This window comes from Phytophthora sojae, assembly GCF_000149755.1.
Source record: "Phytophthora sojae unplaced genomic scaffold PHYSOscaffold_1, whole genome shotgun sequence".
In the NCBI taxonomy this organism is placed as follows: Eukaryota; Oomycota; class Peronosporomycetes; order Peronosporales; family Peronosporaceae; genus Phytophthora; species Phytophthora sojae.
Window position 1 is genome coordinate 7,681,037 of NW_009258115.1, and position 20,434 is coordinate 7,701,470.

General features: G+C 57.0%; 2 protein-coding genes across 2 annotated transcripts; one reads left to right on the forward strand and one right to left on the reverse strand.

Annotated features, from left to right (window-relative positions):
- Positions 1-4,286: 4,286 nt before the first annotated feature.
- Positions 4,287-8,169, reverse strand: PHYSODRAFT_322495 (hypothetical protein; the record flags this gene model as incomplete). The annotated part of the gene is made up of 7 exons (XM_009517849.1): positions 4,287-6,059; positions 6,100-6,183; positions 6,235-6,288; positions 6,364-6,427; positions 6,456-7,213; positions 7,282-7,728; positions 7,771-8,169. The coding sequence occupies 7 exons, from the start codon at positions 8,167-8,169 to the stop codon at positions 4,287-4,289; spliced, it is 3,579 nt and encodes a 1,192-aa protein (XP_009516144.1).
- Positions 8,170-11,909: 3,740 nt separating this feature from the next.
- PHYSODRAFT_470713 (hypothetical protein) lies at positions 11,910-20,275 on the forward strand (the record flags this gene model as incomplete). Its single annotated transcript, XM_009517850.1, has 2 exons — positions 11,910-12,232; positions 20,095-20,275. 2 exons carry the CDS (start codon positions 11,910-11,912, stop codon positions 20,273-20,275), a joined length of 504 nt encoding a protein of 167 aa, XP_009516145.1.
- Between the last annotated feature and the right edge of the window lie 159 nt (positions 20,276-20,434).

Genomic DNA, 20,434 nt, shown 5'->3' on the forward strand with positions numbered 1-20,434 from the left:
GCATGTGCGTCACAAAATCCATCGACACAACTTCAAACGGGCGCCTGGGCTCGATGTTACCAGGTGACGGTCCAGGGTTGGGAGGTCGCCCCTTTCCACTTGCACAGTCAACGCACTCCTTCACGAAACGTTCCACGTCGGCACACATTCCGGGCCAGTAGAACTCGGAGCGTAACCGCTCGTGGGTGCGGGTAATTCCCTGGTGTCCACCTTGAAAGTCCTCGTGAGCGTAATGCAGCAAGTCAGCGTGCAGGGTTTGTGGCACCACAAGACGTGGCTCATCCTGTACGTCCCGAGGTCGATCTCGAGTAGACCGCGCGAGTCCATACAGGATGCCTCTGGCATCCAGTGCAAACAAGTCCGAGAGCTTCGCGATCTTGCGAAGCCGCCTCGGAGAGAATCGATCCAGGTCGCCACTCAGATACGCTTTGACTTCCGAAATGAACTCATCCCGATCCTGGTGTGCCTTAATCCTGCGCCACCTCTCGGCTTGGAACTCCAACGGACCCAATGGGCCACTCGACTCTGTCTCCTCCTGTGTTCTCGATCAGGTCAGGACCGCCATGACTCGAGCACAGTGAGGTAACGGAGCAGAACCGGGGTCCTGTTCGACATCGTCTGGTGACCCCACATCCGGTGTCACCACCTTCTTAGCAGCCGATCCATCTGGTGCATCCTGAACTCCCTCACTCACATCCTGCGCCACAACCACTGGCTTCATCAGCTTTTCGTGGATCTTTGACACTCGCTGCAGATGGATTCGTTCCTCTTCATCCTGTACAGTCCACGTGATACCCAGCGCCAGCGTCTTGGAGGTCAGGTAGTCCGCGGCCGAATTGTATTCACGTTTCACATGAACGAGCCGAAGCGTACTGAATCGTCCTTCCAGAGTTTTGCACCGAGCCAGATGTCGGTGAAGGTTGGGTTGGTTGCAGTTAATCAGCTCTTGGACTTGTTGTATCACAATGCGAGAGTCTCCAACCACGGTCAGGTCTTGAACGCCCCGACCAGTGCCATGGTCAGTCCATTCAGTAAGCCGTGATATTCTGCATCGTTCACAGTGACATCACTCAGGATGAAACCTTGTGCATCGAGTACGCTCCAACCAGGCAGGCTCCACAGGATGCATCCGCAGCTTCCTTGGCGAGTCGACGTCTTGGCTGCTCCATCGAAGCTTACCACAATCCCCTCAAAGTTAGCGTCCAACATCTCCATGCTCACCACCGGTGGTGGCTTGACCCGCCCCTTGACTGGAATCAGCAACTCTGCGATCCGGTCCAAGTGCTCTCTGGGGGTGATACCCGCACCGAGTATAGCGGCTAGACCGTCTTCATCTCGCTGAATTCGGCGAACTTCTCGCTGAATTCGGCGAACTTCCAGGTCCCACTGGGAAAGAGTGACGCCCCATGGTACGCAACGTCCATCCGCCGACTTGGACTGAATCACCCACTTGAGTACCGAATAGCGGGTGTACACGATTATCAAACATCCTTCCAGGATCGTCCTGAATACATCCAGTACTCTCATGATCGCGATGACTTCCTTCTCCGCAACATGATATCGGACTTCCGAGTCATTCAGTACACGCCCCGTGAAACGGACGGGCTGAATCAGTCCGTCATGCTCTTGACCGAGGACTGCACAGGCTGCCCACTGGTTCGCGTGAGGAATGATGACGAACGGCTTGGTCCGGTCCGAATGACGTAGCAATGGGGTCGACACGATCTTTCGCTTCAGGATCTCGAACGCTTCCTTCGCCCTCGACAAGTCCCTACCGGATCGCACTTGGTCGTCGCTCAGCTCGTACAGGACTGCAGCTACCACCGGGAAATCCTCTATGAACTTGTGGTAGTAGTTCAGACTGCCGAGGAAGGACTGGATCCCCATCAGAGTAGACGGGAATGGTAGATCCAGTACGCCCTTAGCGATCTTCGGCGTCGCCCTGAGTCCTTCTGCACTGATTTCATGAGAGAGATACGGGATCGAGCGCTTACCGAATTCACTCTTCGGTAGACTGACAGAGATGTTCCAATACCGCAACCGAAACAGTAGCGCATCCAGATCGATGCAAAGTTGATCCCACGTAGGCGCCCCATGCGCGATGTCGTCAATGTACGAGCTCCGTCCTAGGACAGGGCCCATCTGCATCGGCGCCGGGATGTTACGTTGGAACACAGTCATCTGGTCTGTCAGCGCGGGTAGACGTCGACCAGACAGGATTTCGTCGTCTGATCCGGTGTCGCTCCCTGCGACGTTGTCCTCTTGCGGCTTAAAACCCAGATAATCCAGTACGTCCTGATCCACCTGAGCTTCCTTACCAGGTGGTAGTCGAACAAAGCCCCACAGACAGTTGATGAGCATCTGCTGGTACACCAGCGGAGCATTCTTCAGACCAAATGGCATGCGTCGCCACTGGTAGTAACCGAATGGCGACACGAACGCCGAGATGAGCTTGGCTCGCTTCGTCATCCTGATCGCCCAGAAGCCGCTGGCCATGTCCAGACTCATAAACCACATCGCGCTCTCGAACCCGATTAGCAGGTCGTCAATGAGCGGGAGAGGATAGTTGGACAACTGGATGAACACGTCCACGATCCGGTAATCAATGCACATCCGGATGTCGACCTCGTTCTTCTTCAGTACCATCACGATCGGTGACGCCCAGGGTGACGTAGATGTCTCGATCAATCCAGTCTCCAACAACTTCTTCAGCAACTCGTACACCTTCATCGCAAGGTGTGGCGCGACCGAGCGTGCCCTCTGTGTGACAGGCTTAGCGTCTCCCACATCCAGATCGCAAACGACTCCGCGAGCTGGAGCAGGTGCCGCATTTCCATCACCTAAGAAGATACTTCGGTGGTACCTCAGGATGCCACGTAATCGGTGTTCGTCATCCGGCGTGCTCACGCCAGGTTCGCCAACATCAGCCTTGTCAATGTCGCACTCGGGACTTAAATCCTGCACCTCCGGGAGGAGTGCGAGTTGGTCTCGCAGCTGGGAGAGCAGATCGCTCCCTTCATGAATGTACACGGCTGGTCAAAGTCCAACTCCTCCACACTTAGTCGCATCACCCGCTCGTACTCTTCTTTGAGTTTCTGCACCGGAGTGCAGGGCAGGATACCGGATGGTAAGTCGGAGACATCCTCGTCGGTCACATCTGGTGCGTCTTCCGACACTTCGTTTTCATCCGGTGTAACCGCGTCAAAGAAGTCCTCGTCATCTCCATCCTGTGCAACATCCTCATCCGGTGCGACAGCCTCGAAAAACTCTTCGTCATCCGATTCGGTGTCACTGGTGAAGTCCTCAGCACCACCCGGAGTCGCACTAGACTTCACAGTCGGATCAGTCTTTGGTTCCTTCGTCAGCGGTGTTATGCGCTTGAAGCTCGGTTTTTTCTCAACCAGGTCCTCCACGACCGGATCCTCATCGAGTTCCACGATCCTGTCCGACTCGGTCACTGGATTCTGCAACACCGAGGTGAAACACGTCACGTCCTTCTTCCAGCCCGGATGTAGCATCAACTTGGTCGGCCATGAGTACTTCGCAGGCTCCACGGCGGGCGGTTCACGATCCCAGAGTGCTTGCAGCCGACGTTGTTCCCTCAAATTCGGTCGGTCCATCCGGTGCTCGCAATTCGGAACGGCTCAATCCAGAACGATCATCAACTTGGTCAGGCTGAATCAGGTCATCGTTGCTCAGAGAAATCATGCATTGTTGGTTATCTTGGTGGCTGATCCTCAGCTCCGGTCCGACGTAGGCTAACACACACAATTCAGGGGCCTTCAGCCCGGCGCGTACTGGGTCCCCACCCAGCGGGCTTAGTGGTTTAACGGCCCCCCTGAATTCGTCTTGTCATCCAATAGCTGATCCAGTAGGTTCTTCGGTATGTCCTTCAGTGCTCCATCTTGTGCCAGCTTCTTCAGTGCTTCGATGGTCTTCATAAGTTCACACGGTCCTTCAGGAAATCGTTCACAAATCCTGCACGGGTTGACCTTGCACATGCGCATCGGGTGTCCGCGTCGGTGACAGCGATCACACACGATGTCTATCCAGCAATTCTCCTGTCGGTGTCCAGGCCTCTCGCACTTCTCACAGAATTCATTCCAATCAGGATTGCTTCTTCTCGGCGACTGCGGCGCGGAGGGCTGACCGAATCGAGACGCCCCTGACTGTTGGCCAGGTGGCGGCGGTCTCCATCCTGAGCCCGTCATCACCCTGAACACTGCGTCACGTAGTACACCTTCATCCAGCACTGGCAGTACCAGGTCGGGATCCACCGGCCGTGTCTAGGCAGGAGGGACCGAGTCGTGCTTTGGTGCGACCTCGACTCGGTGTTCATCCACCTCGTCTTGGAAACGCACATGACGATCCTCTTCGTCTGATTCATCCTCGCTCTGAACGACGTAAGCGCGACCAGGACCCTTCGGTCTGAATCGCTCGCGTTCGCGGTCTCGATGCACGTTGCCCGCGCGGAAGTCGTGTGGTCTGGATGCCGAGTTCTCACGTCCGCTGTCCTGGTGATCGTCTTCGTATTGACGCAGAATGAACTCCAGGTCGTCGATGCTGTGCAGACGCTGGCTCTTCAGACTGGATCGAAGCTTCGACTCGGTCAGCTTCCGGATAAAACGCTTGATGTGCATCTCACGCGTCCTAGATGACTTCCTGAACTCCACATTCGCCTTGCAGGCGGCCGCATTCAGTCGGTAGAAGAAGTCAAGCGCCGATTCAGTCCGTCCTTGCTCGATCGTGTAGTACCTCTCCGAGTTGGACATCCTGGACCGGCAGTACTTGCGCTTGAACGCATGGTATAGCTGGGTCCAGTCGTCTCGTACATGCCTCGGCAATTGTGCACGCCAGTGGCGAGCGGATGTAGGAAGCTTCAGGCGTAACTCGTACACCTTCATGCTGTCCGTCCAACCACCCTGAACGGTCAAGGTGAGGAATCGCTCCCACCATCGTGTCCGCTCATGGTACGACGCCTTGTCGTCGAAGTCTTCGAGTGAGTTTGAGTTCTCGTACGGCCGGAAGTTCATCACCGTCTTGCCGTCCTTCGTCGTCACCGACGTGGAGTGCGTGAGCACGTTCGCGAGCGAGTCGTCGGAGTCGCTTAAGCTGTAGCCCTCGTCGTAGCCGTCATCAGAGCTCGAGTCCGGGTCGGATCCGGAGGGGTCACCACTTCCGCGACTTCGCCCGCCGGATGGACGCTTGCGCGGTCCTGACCTGGTGTCCTTCGCATTCTTGGCAGGCTCCTGCTTCACGGGCACCTTCTTCGCGTCCTTCGCGGGAGCATCCTGCTTGTCCTTCGCCAGCGCAGCTTGAACAGCGCGCGCCTTGGCTCCCGTGGTTGCTCTCGCCTTGAGAACGCTGTTGATAGTCGCCTGAAGTTGGGCTGCTAGAAGCTCGTCGGCACGCGGCGTCGCAGACTGGATGGGCGCCTGACCAGACTGGATAGGCACACTGGATACTGGGTGCAATGTCTCACGCCCGGTCTCTGTCTTCACATGCGACACCGAATCAGATCCCGATGTTGCTTGAGCCACTTGATTTGCCTGGCGTGTTGCACGAAGGTTGTGTAACTGGTGGGCCTGAAACCGCTGAATGTTCCGGGAAGATTCTCGCTCCCTCTCCCGCTCAGCTTCTATCTGGTGGACCTTCTCTTGGAATAAATCCAGTTGAGCGTTGAGTCCCCGTTGCACATCTTCGGCCCATCGGGTTCGTTCGGCTTCGGCTTGCGCTTTCTGTTGTCTCCAGCGTTCGGCGAACTCGACGGCAGCGCGCTCGTGCTCCAGGCGTCCTGCCTCGGCGCGGGCGCTCTCGATGGCAGCCGCCACTACATGCGCCTGCATCGTCGACATTGGAGACGTGCTGGGCACGCTGGGAGGCTCCGGGACTGGGGCGTCCGGTCTCGATCCGGTCTGCACACTGCCTTGAGGGGTAGCGGTGCGTCCGGCGAGCTCTTGGATCGCCTGGAACGCGCTGTGAAGACCTTCATTCAGTCGGGCCGCGTTGGCAGCGGATGCCTCCTGGTTCAGCTCCATCCTGGCCAGGGCTTCCTGCGTCTGGCGCATCGTGTTAAGCGCAACTTGGGACGCCCCGGACATCACGGACATCGCTGAGCGGCTTGATCGACCGGATCGAGTCGACCTGCTCGACCGACTCGGTGCGCGCTTCGATCTCGAAGACCTTCGGCGGCGCATCCGGTCCTCGTCACTGGAGTCAGACTCACTTGGTGACGGGCTTCGCCTCTCGCGCCTGGACGTCGTTTGCCGACTGGATGAAGTTCTCGACCTTCGGTCACTCCGGACGGTGGTGTGATCGGACTCCGACATAACGACATCGTCCTGATCCACCGCCGTCGATGACCGAGGGAGTGCTGTCCGGGTGATCTCGACGACCCTCCGCCTGCACCAGACTGGATCGCTCCTGCCTGCGCGGTCATCACCATGGGCCCGTACCCAACCGCGGACATGTGCCTCGCGGCATCGTGTCCGGACCACAGCGACGACGAAGACGAGCTGCCTCTGGACGATCGAGCTGCTGACGCCGCACTGAACGTCGACTCATTGGATCCAGCCGTCGTCCCGAACAGGCTCGAATCAAGATCCGAGGGTGAACGAGATGGCGGACCCGGTTGCGCCAACACTCCAGTACCGGATGCGTGCTCAGACTCGCTGGACGCGTGGTACGACGGGAGCGAAGACAGCGGCGGCGCGGACGGGATCGACGACACGGACTGGGTGGACGGCGGGCGAGGCGGTCCGTGCTGCGGGCGCTTGGAATCCGGTTCGCCGGTGGAAGACCCTTGCGAGCTTCGTGACCCCCGAAGGCCGGCCACCCGTAGGCGCAGGACGAACTCGCGACCCAATAGTCCAGCTTCGTAATCCGACATCAATAGATCTCCGTCGTTGTCTTCCGCATGGTAGTCCAGGATCGGTGCTCGCGCAGCTTGCGACAGTGTCGATCCAGAGTTTCCCACGTTCGGCTCGGTCTGGTCTTGGACGTCCGGCGCACCCAGTACGATCTTGAAGGGCACACAGGATGCCAACTCGCGCCACTCGATCAGCTCGAACGCGGGGAAATGCTGGATGTCCTCGACCACAGAGCTCACCAGACTCGGTGCGACTCTGGACGCCTGCGACTGGAACCACATCGGGATCAGGTTGTGAAACCTGAAACCGGCAGCGAAGAGGAGAGACTGGATGAGCGCAACGCACTCGCGCGGCGACAGGATGGAATCACGATGCCGGAGACATCCTGTGCCAGGCATAGCTCCAGCCGTACCGGACGAAGCTCCGCGATCCACGCAGCGTCTTGACTCGCCATGGCCATCCGGTCCGACAGGTACTTCGACGTCGCCAGCGCCGCAGTCCACCATTCAGTGAAGTCGGGTGCCGGCTCGGGCCAGGCGTACTCCACCTTGAGCGGGACGGCAGCGCGTTCACGATGCTGCTCCCAGCGACGCACGTGTTCGGCCACGTACACCTTCGCCTGAGCCTCGCTCACTTGAGCCTTGGTCTCGTCGGGTCCTCGCGAATCCGAGGGCGCCAGACTGGATTGGGCTTCCATCTTGAGCGCGGGAGCTTGGGCGGTCGCGGCCGGACCGGATTGCGCGGGCGCAGACCGGGTGTCGGCTTCGTCATTCAGTACGCCGTCTTCTTGGACAGTCGACAGCGAGCCTTCATGCTTGATCGTCGGGGCTTCGTCCAGAATCTCGACTTCGTCATCCGGCTAGGGAGAGTCCGAAACTCGATCCTCAGCCGGGGACTCAACCTCATCGGCGCCTCCCACAGACGCCCGGGCGGGTTCATCATCCTGTGCGGACTCACCCTGATCCAGTCCCGTCACCAGGTCTGGGACACATTCGGTGCCGGCCGGCACAGACTCGGTCGAGTCCGCCTCCGGAGCCTCATCCTGATTTGCTTGGTGCGCATCCAGAACGGAGGATTCCGGGGCCGCTTGATCTTGATCGGCCGCCGACGCCTTCTTCTTCTCTTCCAGGGCCGCCTTGCGCTTCTCCGCGCCAGCCTTCCGAGCCTCCCGGACAACGTCGTCCAGGGCCTTGTGCTCCTCCGGCGGCAGCCCTTGTCCTCGACACGACTGACGAGACGCCTCACCGCGTCCGCGTCCGCCTCCGCGTCCACCTTCACGTGCTTCCTTCCTTCCAGCCATAACCAAACTATTAGTCCAGGCAGTCGGTAGAAACACCCCTTAAGACCAAATCAATATACAAACAAACAACTCGCGGTGAAATCCTAGGCAACCAAATCCGAGCACGCGCACCAGCTGAGGCGAGGCGGGTGAACGCCTTAATCGTCCAGGTGTATAGCGCACTATGCCGGACCGAATCGGTTCGGAGTACCAGAGATATCCGCTGTAATCCGATAGTCCTCGGAGCACAGGATGTGAACCGGGGGCTGGGAGGATCGCTTGGACTTGGCGTGTGTCCTTGTGTCAACCCCTATAGGTATCGTTTACCTTTAGCGGACCGGACTTCACCGAGTGAGTTGTTGTAAATACAGAATCGAGTCTGCTGGGTGTGTTCCTGAAACAAACTACACCGAATGAACAGAAAGTCAGACCGAATCGAAGGGACCACAGTCAGATCCACAATTCAGTATAACCAACACACATAAATACAATGCCGAGCTAAACGTCACAAAATATACAGCCACCACTTATTCTTTAAGACCCTTGGGTGGGGGGTCTATACGCCAGTCAACTTACGAGCCGTCACCCAAGGCACTGGTCAACCCTGGATGCACACTCACTTACGCGCACCACCCTCACAGAGTGAGGGAACAATACAAAATATAAGTCAATCCTATCACACAGTAGTCAATCAATTCAGTCTCGGGGGTGACTACCTCTACCGCCTAAGACACACATTAGGGAATATGAAATGGATGCCCGGATCGAGCACGCAAATTGGAAATAAAGCTCTCACAGATAACTCCAGGGCGCGACACCCCAGTCCCTGCCGACTTTGCCTTGGTACCTTTGAGTCCCCACTACACCAGTGCTCGCAACACCAGTGAGGCCTTGAAACGTCCTCCGTTTTAAGATCGCACGAAGGCGGATCCCACGTATAAGCTCTTGAAGACGTCAATGTCAGGGGGAATTCCCAGCCCGAAGAAAGACGTCCGGCAAATTGGTTTCTGTTTGATCTTACGTTTGGCTAGCTATCTGTTTCACTTCACTGACTTCTAATAAAGGTTTCACTATACTTGACTTGTCTTGGATATGCTTCGACCTTGTGCACGGGACTTCGATCTTCTTGCACTGAGCTTGGACATGCTTGACTTGGCTTGGTTATCGGGCAACTTGTCGACGTCAACGTTCCTTCGGCAACACTCATCATCTGGCGACAGAGGTACGTGGTACGGCGTCTCATCAAATCCGCACTGGACCTCTGCGTCTAATCACGTGAGCCATCATGTGTCGCTTGACGTTCTTGGTCGATCCGGTCCTGGATTGCTGATACACACACAGCAGTACTGGACTTGTTGTTGGTGCGGTCACGATCCAGTATGGGCACCAGGGGTCAGACCGAATTGATCATCCGGTCCGGCCTCATTCGGTACGGTACCTTGGCATCCGGTGCGTCGCTACCGGGCGCACCACGATCCAGTCCGGCAAACAGTGTACTTTGTCCAGCGAGGTCTTGCATGGGAGCATGGTGGGCATGGTGAACTTGGGGGTTGGTCCGATGTCTTGACGGAGCCAATGCAGGCAGCAGCCAGGATACGTTCACTGGCTGCACTTGCGCGCCTTAGGCTTATCCTGCGGTCAGGGAAGTCGGCGGACGGACAGGATGTGTTACTCCACACCGAATATGAGCGCTCATCCGGTGGGCACATCTCCGATCCTGTGAGCCCATGCTTACTGCAAGCACCGGGTCCCGCCAAATCCACCATGCGCATCCACTATCCACAGGTCACACCCCACGTCACTGGATTCCTGTTCCCTGCGACCAGTCACAGTCAGGCGAAGGGTCGTCCCATCCCAGCTGTCAGACATGAGTGCGGATAAAAATCCTTTCCCACATCGTGTCAATTGCCACAACCTCCTAAAACACAGGGAATATGAAATACAAGCGCACACTGAGAGTGTACGCCACAACTGGGAAATGAAACAGGTGTACCAACCCGATTGGGCAATACTTTTGGGTACCGGACTTGGCTTGATGATGTAGTGAGAAGTTTTCGAGGGCCTTGGACCAGGCGTTACTCAACGCTCGCAGCGGGGCTCCGAATGGTACACCCTCTCGTGGGCTCCTAGGCGGTACACTCTCCCGTGGGCGGCGGCTGTCCTTAGGCGAATTACGAACCAGGCACTTGTCACTTGAACGCAAAACAAACTCTGTTGATCTTTATCCTCTTCTCTCTCTCTCTTTGGCTATCTCTCTTCTCTTTGTATCTCTCTCTTCTTCGTTGTATACTTCTCTTCTTCTTCGTATGGTCTTGTTACCTTTAGGGCCGCTGGATTCTTCACGCGGTCTCCTCTGCTCATATCTTCATACACTTGTTCGGGTTCTCTTGGCTTCAGTATACCCGGGCGTCGCGTCGCGATCACTTGATGTCGGAGGGACTCGGGTGCCTGACCTGGGGATCTGCTGCACTGCTGACACATCGAACTCAGACTGGCTCACTCTCCATAGTGAAACCAAGTCACGCTCGGAACTGGCACCTTGGTCGCTGACTTCGCTGACTTGGCACGTTCCTGGGCGTCGGTCCATTGGCAGATAGCAACGGTGGCTTGGGGCTTCTCCATTCAGGGCAGTGTTGGTCCATTCAGGATGATCGGCACTTGGGCACTCCGGGCGTTGTCCATTCAGGATGGCCATCCGCCATTCGGGGTAGTTGCATTCCATTCGAGCTGTCGGTTGTCCATCCAGGCTGCCGTCGACTCCACGAGCTTCAGTGTCCACTTGGTCTCGCTGCTTGAGGTCCTCAACTCATTGTCGGGTCACACTCGGGGTCTTCGTAGTCGCAGTATCCTGGATGTTCGTCTTCAACACGGTGGTGGTACAGTTCAGGGTGTCGATGGCTTGGTACACTTGAGTAGCTTCACACTCGGGCTGCCGGGGATTCGAAGTACCTTGGGATGCCTTGGCCTCGTCAAGAAGGGTAGCTCTCTGGGATACGTTCACGGTCTCCCTTCGTCAGACTAGGTCGGGGCCGGACTGGGTGCTGCGCACCTCCGGCCAGTTGAGGTCAAACGCGACCAGGTATCCATACTCCACATCTCCTCCATCATGCTCGGGCGTTCCACAGGTACACCATCCTGAATCGACCTTTCTTTCCTCGCTCTCCCTGGATCGGCACCGGGGCCAGCTGCGCGGACACTCTCCAAAATTTCAAGTCGCCTCGTGTCACAAGTATGTGTTGGTACTGAAAGACGGCCTCACTCACTTTTGTGAGCTTGTAGCGTGCGATTCACCTACGAGTACCGTTGCTGCGAGTGCAATGCTGGACTGGTGGGAGCGCTTTGGCGCCCCCTCTGTGCTCGTATCAGACCAGGGCAGCCACTTCAAGTGTGAGGTGATCCGCCAAGTGTGCGAAACGCTGGACATTGAACAGAGTCTTGTGGTAGCTTACGCGCCGTGGATTAACGGTACAATTGAGCGTCTGAACCGCGATGTACTGCAAGTTGTTCGCGTCCTGCTTATGGAGTACAAGCTGGACACTCGTGAGTGGGTCTACTTACTACCTCTTGTTCAAGGCAACTTGAACCACACGCCCGTGCAGTCGTTGGGCGATAAGTCGCCGAGCGAGCTCTTTACTGGACTGCCAAGACCAACGCCATTGGAACCAATCCTTCTAGAGCATGGCAAGAACGTTGAGATGCTGGTACCTTCGGATGGACTGCCGGCGGAGCGACTTGCAACTTTACCTGACAGTTTGGCAGCCATGCACAGGGAGGTGATCGACCAGCGCGAGAAGCACCGGCTGCAGAACATGGCGCGCTCCAAGGGCGTTGAGTGCAACTTCAGCGTAGGAGATTTCGTCCTTTGGTCGCGAATCGACTCTCGCTTGTCTGTGGACAGGCTTCTCGCCCGATGGGTCGGTCCGTTCGAGGTGGTCAACACCGCACCCCACTTGTTCGACATACGACACCTTGTCACGAACCAGCATTACACGGTCCACGGCTCGCGTCTGAAGTTCTACGCGGATGCTAGCCTCGATGTGGATGAAGAACTGCTCGCTCATGTTGACAATCAAGGCATTGTGGTGTAGTACCCCGCGGAAGAAGTGGGCGCGCCGGGCGCCGGAGGAAGAAGGCGCCGGGACGCGAGTGGTGGACCTCGACGCGGATTAATGGGCGCGACGCAGGGCCGAGCTCGACGGAAAGTCGGCGTGGGTGATGGGCTGTGAGACACGGTGCCAGAATCCAGTGCGACGCGTAATCATCCGACGGGTCGAACAGTGCGCCCGGTTCTGCAAAACGCGCCGACCCTAAACCCCGCCGACCAAAACGCGCCGACCCTAAACCCCGCCGACCAAAACGCGCCGAGGTAAGATCTTGATTATGCCACGCAAATCAGGTTGAAGGACGGTAGTGCAAGCACGACAGAAGTAATGATAGGTACAGAGCGGTAGGCTTAGCAAGCAGTAGTACAGAGTAGCCGGTAGCAAGGACATAGGATAGGGTAAGGATTCAGTCCCGAAATTTCTCTGAACCACAAAGACCTCCCGTCTTCTTCGAGGTCCAGGGGAACCACCAAGCGCCGGCAAGTAGAGCCGCCTCGATATCGCGGCCCCCCGTCGTTTGTTGGTTCGGGTGCTCACCCCCCCCCCTCCCCCCACAGACCCGTGCTGGAACAAAGGCACGTTAAACGTATACCGTTTAGGTGGGCGCCCGATAACGCGCTGCCTAGGCGAAGGACCGCACTGGCCTGATAACCGCCGTGCACAAGACCCCCCGTGTAGGCACGATAACGCCACACAAGCCCCAGGAAACGCCGGCCTGATAACGCCGCACGACGGGAACGCCGGCCCGATAACGCCGCACGCCCAAGGCTCGACGCCCTACGACAAGGAACAAGCGTCAACACAAGAACCCCCCCCCCCCCCAACTCTGAAGCCTGCGAAGACTTGGGCCTGTATTTCGAAGATACCCTACTCCAACAACCGGGAATAAGTCGCTCGGCGCGACCGCTATCCAGACGCGCCGAGTTTGTGCGAGATCGCATTCGCGAGATTTCTGCGAGGGCGCTACTCCACAGCATGGTTCTCGGCATTGAAACAATCAAACAACACCGTCACATCGATGGTATTTGGCAGCTACTCGTGTCATGGGAGTCCCTTGAGAGCTTGGCAGCTCAAGTTCATGTGCCCGTTGCTGCCTACGTCCAGACCTGCGAAGACGAAGCATTTCAAGCGGCGTTCGCAGCTCTCGGCCAGTGACCTGCAGCTGGACACTGAGTCAGTGGCCAAGTTGAAGCTCCAGCGTATCCTTAGGGGGGCAGTGTGGTGATTATTCAGGATTACTCTGGCTCTTGTTGCCTGCAGCGATTACTCGAAGTTTACTCTGGTAGTTTTGTTGGTTAGAGCCAACCATTAGATGCAGCCTCTGTAGAGCTAGGTTGTAGAGCAAAGAGCTTCTGCTTCATGCAGTCTCTCACTTTGCATTTTAACTTGCAATCAACAAGCACCTCAAGCAACAAGCAGCGGAAATCGACACAGGGAGATCAGTTACGGGATATGTGCTCCAACTGAATGGCTACAGCTTCGGCTTCTAGAGCAAGAAGCAGGATCGTATCACGGATGATACGTGTAAGTCGGAACTGGTTGCGGCCAATAAGAGCGTCGAGGACCTACTGTGGGCGCAGAATCTGCTCACGGAGATAGGCATGAAGCCAATGGTCCCGGAGCTGCATTGTGATAATCAGATCACGCTAAAAGTGTGTGAGCACGTCGGAAACTATGACGGTGTGAAGCGGCTAGCAAAGATGAGTCTCAAAATTGCTGAGCTTGTCGAGGCTAAAAGAATTGTCGCTGAACTAGCGAGAAGCACCGGCTGCAGAACATGGCGCGCTCCAAGGGCGTTGAGTGCAACTTCAGCGTAGGAGATTTCGTCCTTTGGTCGCGAATCGACTCTCGCTTGTCTGTGGACAGGCTTCTCGCCCGATGGGTCGGTCCGTTCGAGGTGGTCAACACCGCACCCCACTTGTTCGACATACGACACCTTGTCACGAACCAGCATTACACGGTCCACGGCTCGCGTCTGAAGTTCTACGCGGATGCTAGCCTCGATGTGGATGAAGAACTGCTCGCTCATGTTGACAATCAAGGCATTGTGGTGTAGTACCCCGCGGAAGAAGTGGGCGCGCCGGGCGCCGGAGGAAGAAGGCGCCGGGACGCGAGTGGTGGACCTCGACGCGGATTAATGGGCGCGACGCAGGGCCGAGCTCGACGGAAAGTCGGCGTGGGTGATGGGCTGTGAGACACGGTGCCAGAATCCAGTGCGACGCGTAATCATCCGACGGGTCGAACAGTGCGCCCGGTTCTGCAAAACGCGCCGACCCTAAACCCCGCCGACCAAAACGCGCCGACCCTAAACCCCGCCGACCAAAACGCGCCGAGGTAAGATCTTGATTATGCCACGCAAATCAGGTTGAAGGACGGTAGTGCAAGCACGACAGAAGTAATGATAGGTACAGAGCGGTAGGCTTAGCAAGCAGTAGTACAGAGTAGCCGGTAGCAAGGACATAGGATAGGGTAAGGATTCAGTCCCGAAATTTCTCTGAACCACAAAGACCTCCCGTCTTCTTCGAGGTCCAGGGGAACCACCAAGCGCCGGCAAGTAGAGCCGCCTCGATATCGCGGCCCCCCGTCGTTTGTTGGTTCGGGTGCTCACCCCCCCCCCCCTCACCCCACAGACCCGTGCTGGAACAAAGGCACGTTAAACGTATACCGTTTAGGTGGGCGCCCGATAACGCGCTGCCTAGGCGAAGGACCGCACTGGCCTGATAACCGCCGTGCACAAGACCCCCCGTGTAGGCACGATAACGCCACACAAGCCCCAGGAAACGCCGGCCTGATAACGCCGCACGACGGGAACGCCGGCCCGATAACGCCGCACGCCCAAGGCTCGACGCCCTACGACAAGGAACAAGCGTCAACACAAGAACCCCCCCCCCCCCAACTCTGAAGCCTGCGAAGACTTGGGCCTGTATTTCGAAGATACCCTACTCCAACAACCGGGAATAAGTCGCTCGGCGCGACCGCTATCCAGATCTTGATTATGCCACGCAAATCAGGTTGAAGGACGGTAGTGCAAGCACGACAGAAGTAATGATAGGTACAGAGCGGTAGGCTTAGCAAGCAGTAGTACAGAGTAGCCGGTAGCAAGGACATAGGATAGGGTAAGGATTCAGTCCCGAAATTTCTCTGAACCACAAAGACCTCCCGTCTTCTTCGAGGTCCAGGGGAACCACCAAGCGCCGGCAAGTAGAGCCGCCTCGATATCGCGGCCCCCCGTCGTTTGTTGGTTCGGGTGCTCACCCCCCCCCCCCCCCTCACCCCACAGACCCGTGCTGGAACAAAGGCACGTTAAACGTATACCGTTTAGGTGGGCGCCCGATAACGCGCTGCCTAGGCGAAGGACCGCACTGGCCTGATAACCGCCGTGCACAAGACCCCCCGTGTAGGCACGATAACGCCACACAAGCCCCAGGAAACGCCGGCCTGATAACGCCGCACGACGGGAACGCCGGCCCGATAACGCCGCACGCCCAAGGCTCGACGCCCTACGACAAGGAACAAGCGTCAACACAAGAACCCCCCCCCCCCCAACTCTGAAGCCTGCGAAGACTTGGGCCTGTATTTCGAAGATACCCTACTCCAACAACCGGGAATAAGTCGCTCGGCGCGACCGCTATCCAGACGCGCCGAGTTTGTGCGAGATCGCATTCGCGAGATTTCTGCGAGGGCGCTACTCCACAGCATGGTTCTCGGCATTGAAACAATCAAACAACACCGTCACATCGATGGTATTTGGCAGCTACTCGTGTCATGGGAGTCCCTTGAGAGCTTGGCAGCTCAAGTCCATGTGCCCGTTGCTGCCTACGTCCAGACCTGCGAAGACGAAGCATTTCAAGCGGCGTTCGCAGCTCTCGGCCAGTGACCTGCAGCTGGACACTGAGTCAGTGGCCAAGTTGAAGCTCCAGCGTATCCTTAGGGGGGCAGTGTGGTGATTATTCAGGATTACTCTGGCTCTTGTTGCCTGCAGCGATTACTCGAAGTTTACTCTGGTAGTTTTGTTGGTTAGAGCCAACCATTAGATGCAGCCTCTGTAGAGCTAGGTTGTAGAGCAAAGAGCTTCTGCTTCATGCAGTCTCTCACTTTGCATTTTAACTTGCAATCAACAAGCACCTCAAGCAACAAGCAGCGGAAATCGACACAGGGAGATCAGTTACGGGATATGTGCTCCAACTGAATGGCTACAGCTTCGGCTTCTAGAGCAAGAAGCAGGATCGTATCACGGATGATACGTGTAAGTCGGAACTGGTTGCGGCCAATAAGAGCGTCGAGGACCTACTGTGGGCGCAGAATCTGCTCACGGAGATAGGCATGAAGCCAATGGTCCCGGAGCTGCATTGTGATAATCAGAGCACGCTAAAAGTGTGTGAGCACGTCGGAAACTATGACGGTGTGAAGCGGCTAGCAAAGATGAGTCTCAAAATTGCTGAGCTTGTCGAGGCAAAAGAATTCTCGCTGAACTAGCGAGAAGCACCGGCTGCAGAACATGGCGCGCTCCAAGGGCGTTGAGTGCAACTTCAGCGTAGGAGATTTCGTCCTTTGGTCGCGAATCGACTCTCGCTTGTCTGTGGACAGGCTTCTCGCCCGATGGGTCGGTCCGTTCGAGGTGGTCAACACCGCACCCCACTTGTTCGACATACGACACCTTGTCACGAACCAGCATTACACGGTCCACGGCTCGCGTCTGAAGTTCTACGCGGATGCTAGCCTCGATGTGGATGAAGAACTGCTCGCTCATGTTGACAATCAAGGCATTGTGGTGTAGTACCCCGCGGAAGAAGTGGGCGCGCCGGGCGCCGGAGGAAGAAGGCGCCGGGACGCGAGTGGTGGACCTCGACGCGGATTAATGGGCGCGACGCAGGGCCGAGCTCGACGGAAAGTCGGCGTGGGTGATGGGCTGTGAGACACGGTGCCAGAATCCAGTGCGACGCGTAATCATCCGACGGGTCGAACAGTGCGCCCGGTTCTGCAAAACGCGCCGACCCTAAACCCCGCCGACCAAAACGCGCCGACCCTAAACCCCGCCGACCAAAACGCGCCGAGGTAAGATCTTGATTATGCCACGCAAATCAGGTTGAAGGACGGTAGTGCAAGCACGACAGAAGTAATGATAGGTACAGAGCGGTAGGCTTAGCAAGCAGTAGTACAGAGTAGCCGGTAGCAAGGACATAGGATAGGGTAAGGATTCAGTCCCGAAATTTCTCTGAACCACAAAGACCTCCCGTCTTCTTCGAGGTCCAGGGGAACCACCAAGCGCCGGCAAGTAGAGCCGCCTCGATATCGCGGCCCCCCGTCGTTTGTTGGTTCGGGTGCTCACCCCCCCCCCCCCCCTCACCCCACAGACCCGTGCTGGAACAAAGGCACGTTAAACGTATACCGTTTAGGTGGGCGCCCGATAACGCGCTGCCTAGGCGAAGGACCGCACTGGCCTGATAACCGCCGTGCACAAGACCCCCCGTGTAGGCACGATAACGCCACACAAGCCCCAGGAAACGCCGGCCTGATAACGCCGCACGACGGGAACGCCGGCCCGATAACGCCGAACGCCCAAGGCTCGACGCCCTACGACAAGGAACAAGCGTCAACACAAGAACCCCCCCCCCCCCAACTCTGAAGCCTGCGAAGACTTGGGCCTGTATTTCGAAGATACCCTACTCCAACAACCGGGAATAAGTCGCTCGGCGCGACCGCTATCCAGACGCGCCGAGTTTGTGCGAGATCGCATTCGCGAGATTTCTGCGAGGGCGCTACTCCACAGCATGGTTCTCGGCATTGAAACAATCAAACAACACCGTCACATCGATGGTATTTGGCAGCTACTCGTGTCATGGGAGTCCCTTGAGAGCTTGGCAGCTCAAGTTCATGTGCCCGTTGCTGCCTACGTCCAGACCTGCGAAGACGAAGCATTTCAAGCGGCGTTCGCAGCTCTCGGCCAGTGACCTGCAGCTGGACACTGAGTCAGTGGCCAAGTTGAAGCTCCAGCGTATCCTTAGGGGGGCAGTGTGGTGATTATTCAGGATTACTCTGGCTCTTGTTGCCTGCAGCGATTACTCGAAGTTTACACTGGTAGTTTTGTTGGTTAGAGCCAACCATTAGATGCAGCCTCTGTAGAGCTAGGTTGTAGAGCAAAGAGCTTCTGCTTCATGCAGTCTCTCACTTTGCATTTTAACTTGCAATCAACAAGCACCTCAAGCAACAAGCAGCGGAAATCGACACAGGGAGATCAGTTACGGGATATGTGCTCCAACTGAATGGCTACAGCTTCGGCTTCTAGAGCAAGAAGCAGGATCGTATCACGGATGATACGTGTAAGTCGGAACTGGTTGCGGCCAATAAGAGCGTCGAGGACCTACTGTGGGCGCAGAATCTGCTCACGGAGATAGGCATGAAGCCAATGGTCCCGGAGCTGCATTGTGATAATCAGAGCACGCTAAAAGTGTGTGAGCACGTCGGAAACTATGACGGTGTGAAGCGGCTAGCAAAGATGAGTCTCAAAATTGCTGAGCTTGTCGAGGCTAAAAGAATTGTCGCTGAACTAGCGAGAAGCACCGGCTGCAGAACATGGCGCGCTCCAAGGGCGTTGAGTGCAACTTCAGCGTAGGAGATTTCGTCCTTTGGTCGCGAATCGACTCTCGCTTGTCTGTGGACAGGCTTCTCGCCCGATGGGTCGGTCCGTTCGAGGTGGTCAACACCGCACCCCACTTGTTCGACATACGACACCTTGTCACGAACCAGCATTACACGGTCCACGGCTCGCGTCTGAAGTTCTACGCGGATGCTAGCCTCGATGTGGATGAAGAACTGCTCGCTCATGTTGACAATCAAGGCATTGTGGTGTAGTACCCCGCGGAAGAAGTGGGCGCGCCGGGCGCCGGAGGAAGAAGGCGCCGGGACGCGAGTGGTGGACCTCGACGCGGATTAATGGGCGCGACGCAGGGCCGAGCTCGACGGAAAGTCGGCGTGGGTGATGGGCTGTGAGACACGGTGCCGGAATCCAGTGCGACGCGTAATCATCCGACGGGTCGAACAGTGCGCCCGGTTCTGCAAAACGCGCCGACCCTAAACCCCGCCGACCAAAACGCGCCGACCCTAAACCCCGCCGACCAAAACGCGCCGAGGTAAGATCTTGATTATGCCACGCAAATCAGGTTGAAGGACGGTAGTGCAAGCACGACAGAAGTAATGATAGGTACAGAGCGGTAGGCTTAGCAAGCAGTAGTACAGAGTAGCCGGTAGCAAGGACATAGGATAGGGTAAGGATTCAGTCCCGAAATTTCTCTGAACCACAAAGACCTCCCGTCTTCTTCGAGGTCCAGGGGAACCACCAAGCGCCGGCAAGTAGAGCCGCCTCGATATCGCGGCCCCCCGTCGTTTGTTGGTTCGGGTGCTCACCCCCCCCCCCCCTCACCCCACAGACCCGTGCTGGAACAAAGGCACGTTAAACGTATACCGTTTAGGTGGGCGCCCGATAACGCGCTGCCTAGGCGAAGGACCGCACTGGCCTGATAACCGCCGTGCACAAGACCCCCCGTGTAGGCACGATAACGCCACACAAGCCCCAGGAAACGCCGGCCTGATAACGCCGCACGACGGGAACGCCGGCCCGATAACGCCGCACGCCCAAGGCTCGACGCCCTACGACAAGGAACAAGCGTCAACACAAGAACCCCCCCCCCCCCAACTCTGAAGCCTGCGAAGACTTGGGCCTGTATTTCGAAGATACCCTACTCCAACAACCGGGAATAAGTCGCTCGGCGCGACCGCTATCCAGACGCGCCGAGTTTGTGCGAGATCGCATTCGCGAGATTTCTGCGAGGGCGCTACTCCACAGCATGGTTCTCGGCATTGAAACAATCAAACAACACCGTCACATCGATGGTATTTGGCAGCTACTCGTGTCATGGGAGTCCCTTGAGAGCTTGGCAGCTCAAGTTCATGTGCCCGTTGCTGCCTACGTCCAGACCTGCGAAGACGAAGCATTTCAAGCGGCGTTCGCAGCTCTCGGCCAGTGACCTGCAGCTGGACACTGAGTCAGTGGCCAAGTTGAAGCTCCAGCGTATCCTTAGGGGGGCAGTGTGGTGATTATTCAGGATTACTCTGGCTCTTGTTGCCTGCAGCGATTACTCGAAGTTTACTCTGGTAGTTTTGTTGGTTAGAGCCAACCATTAGAT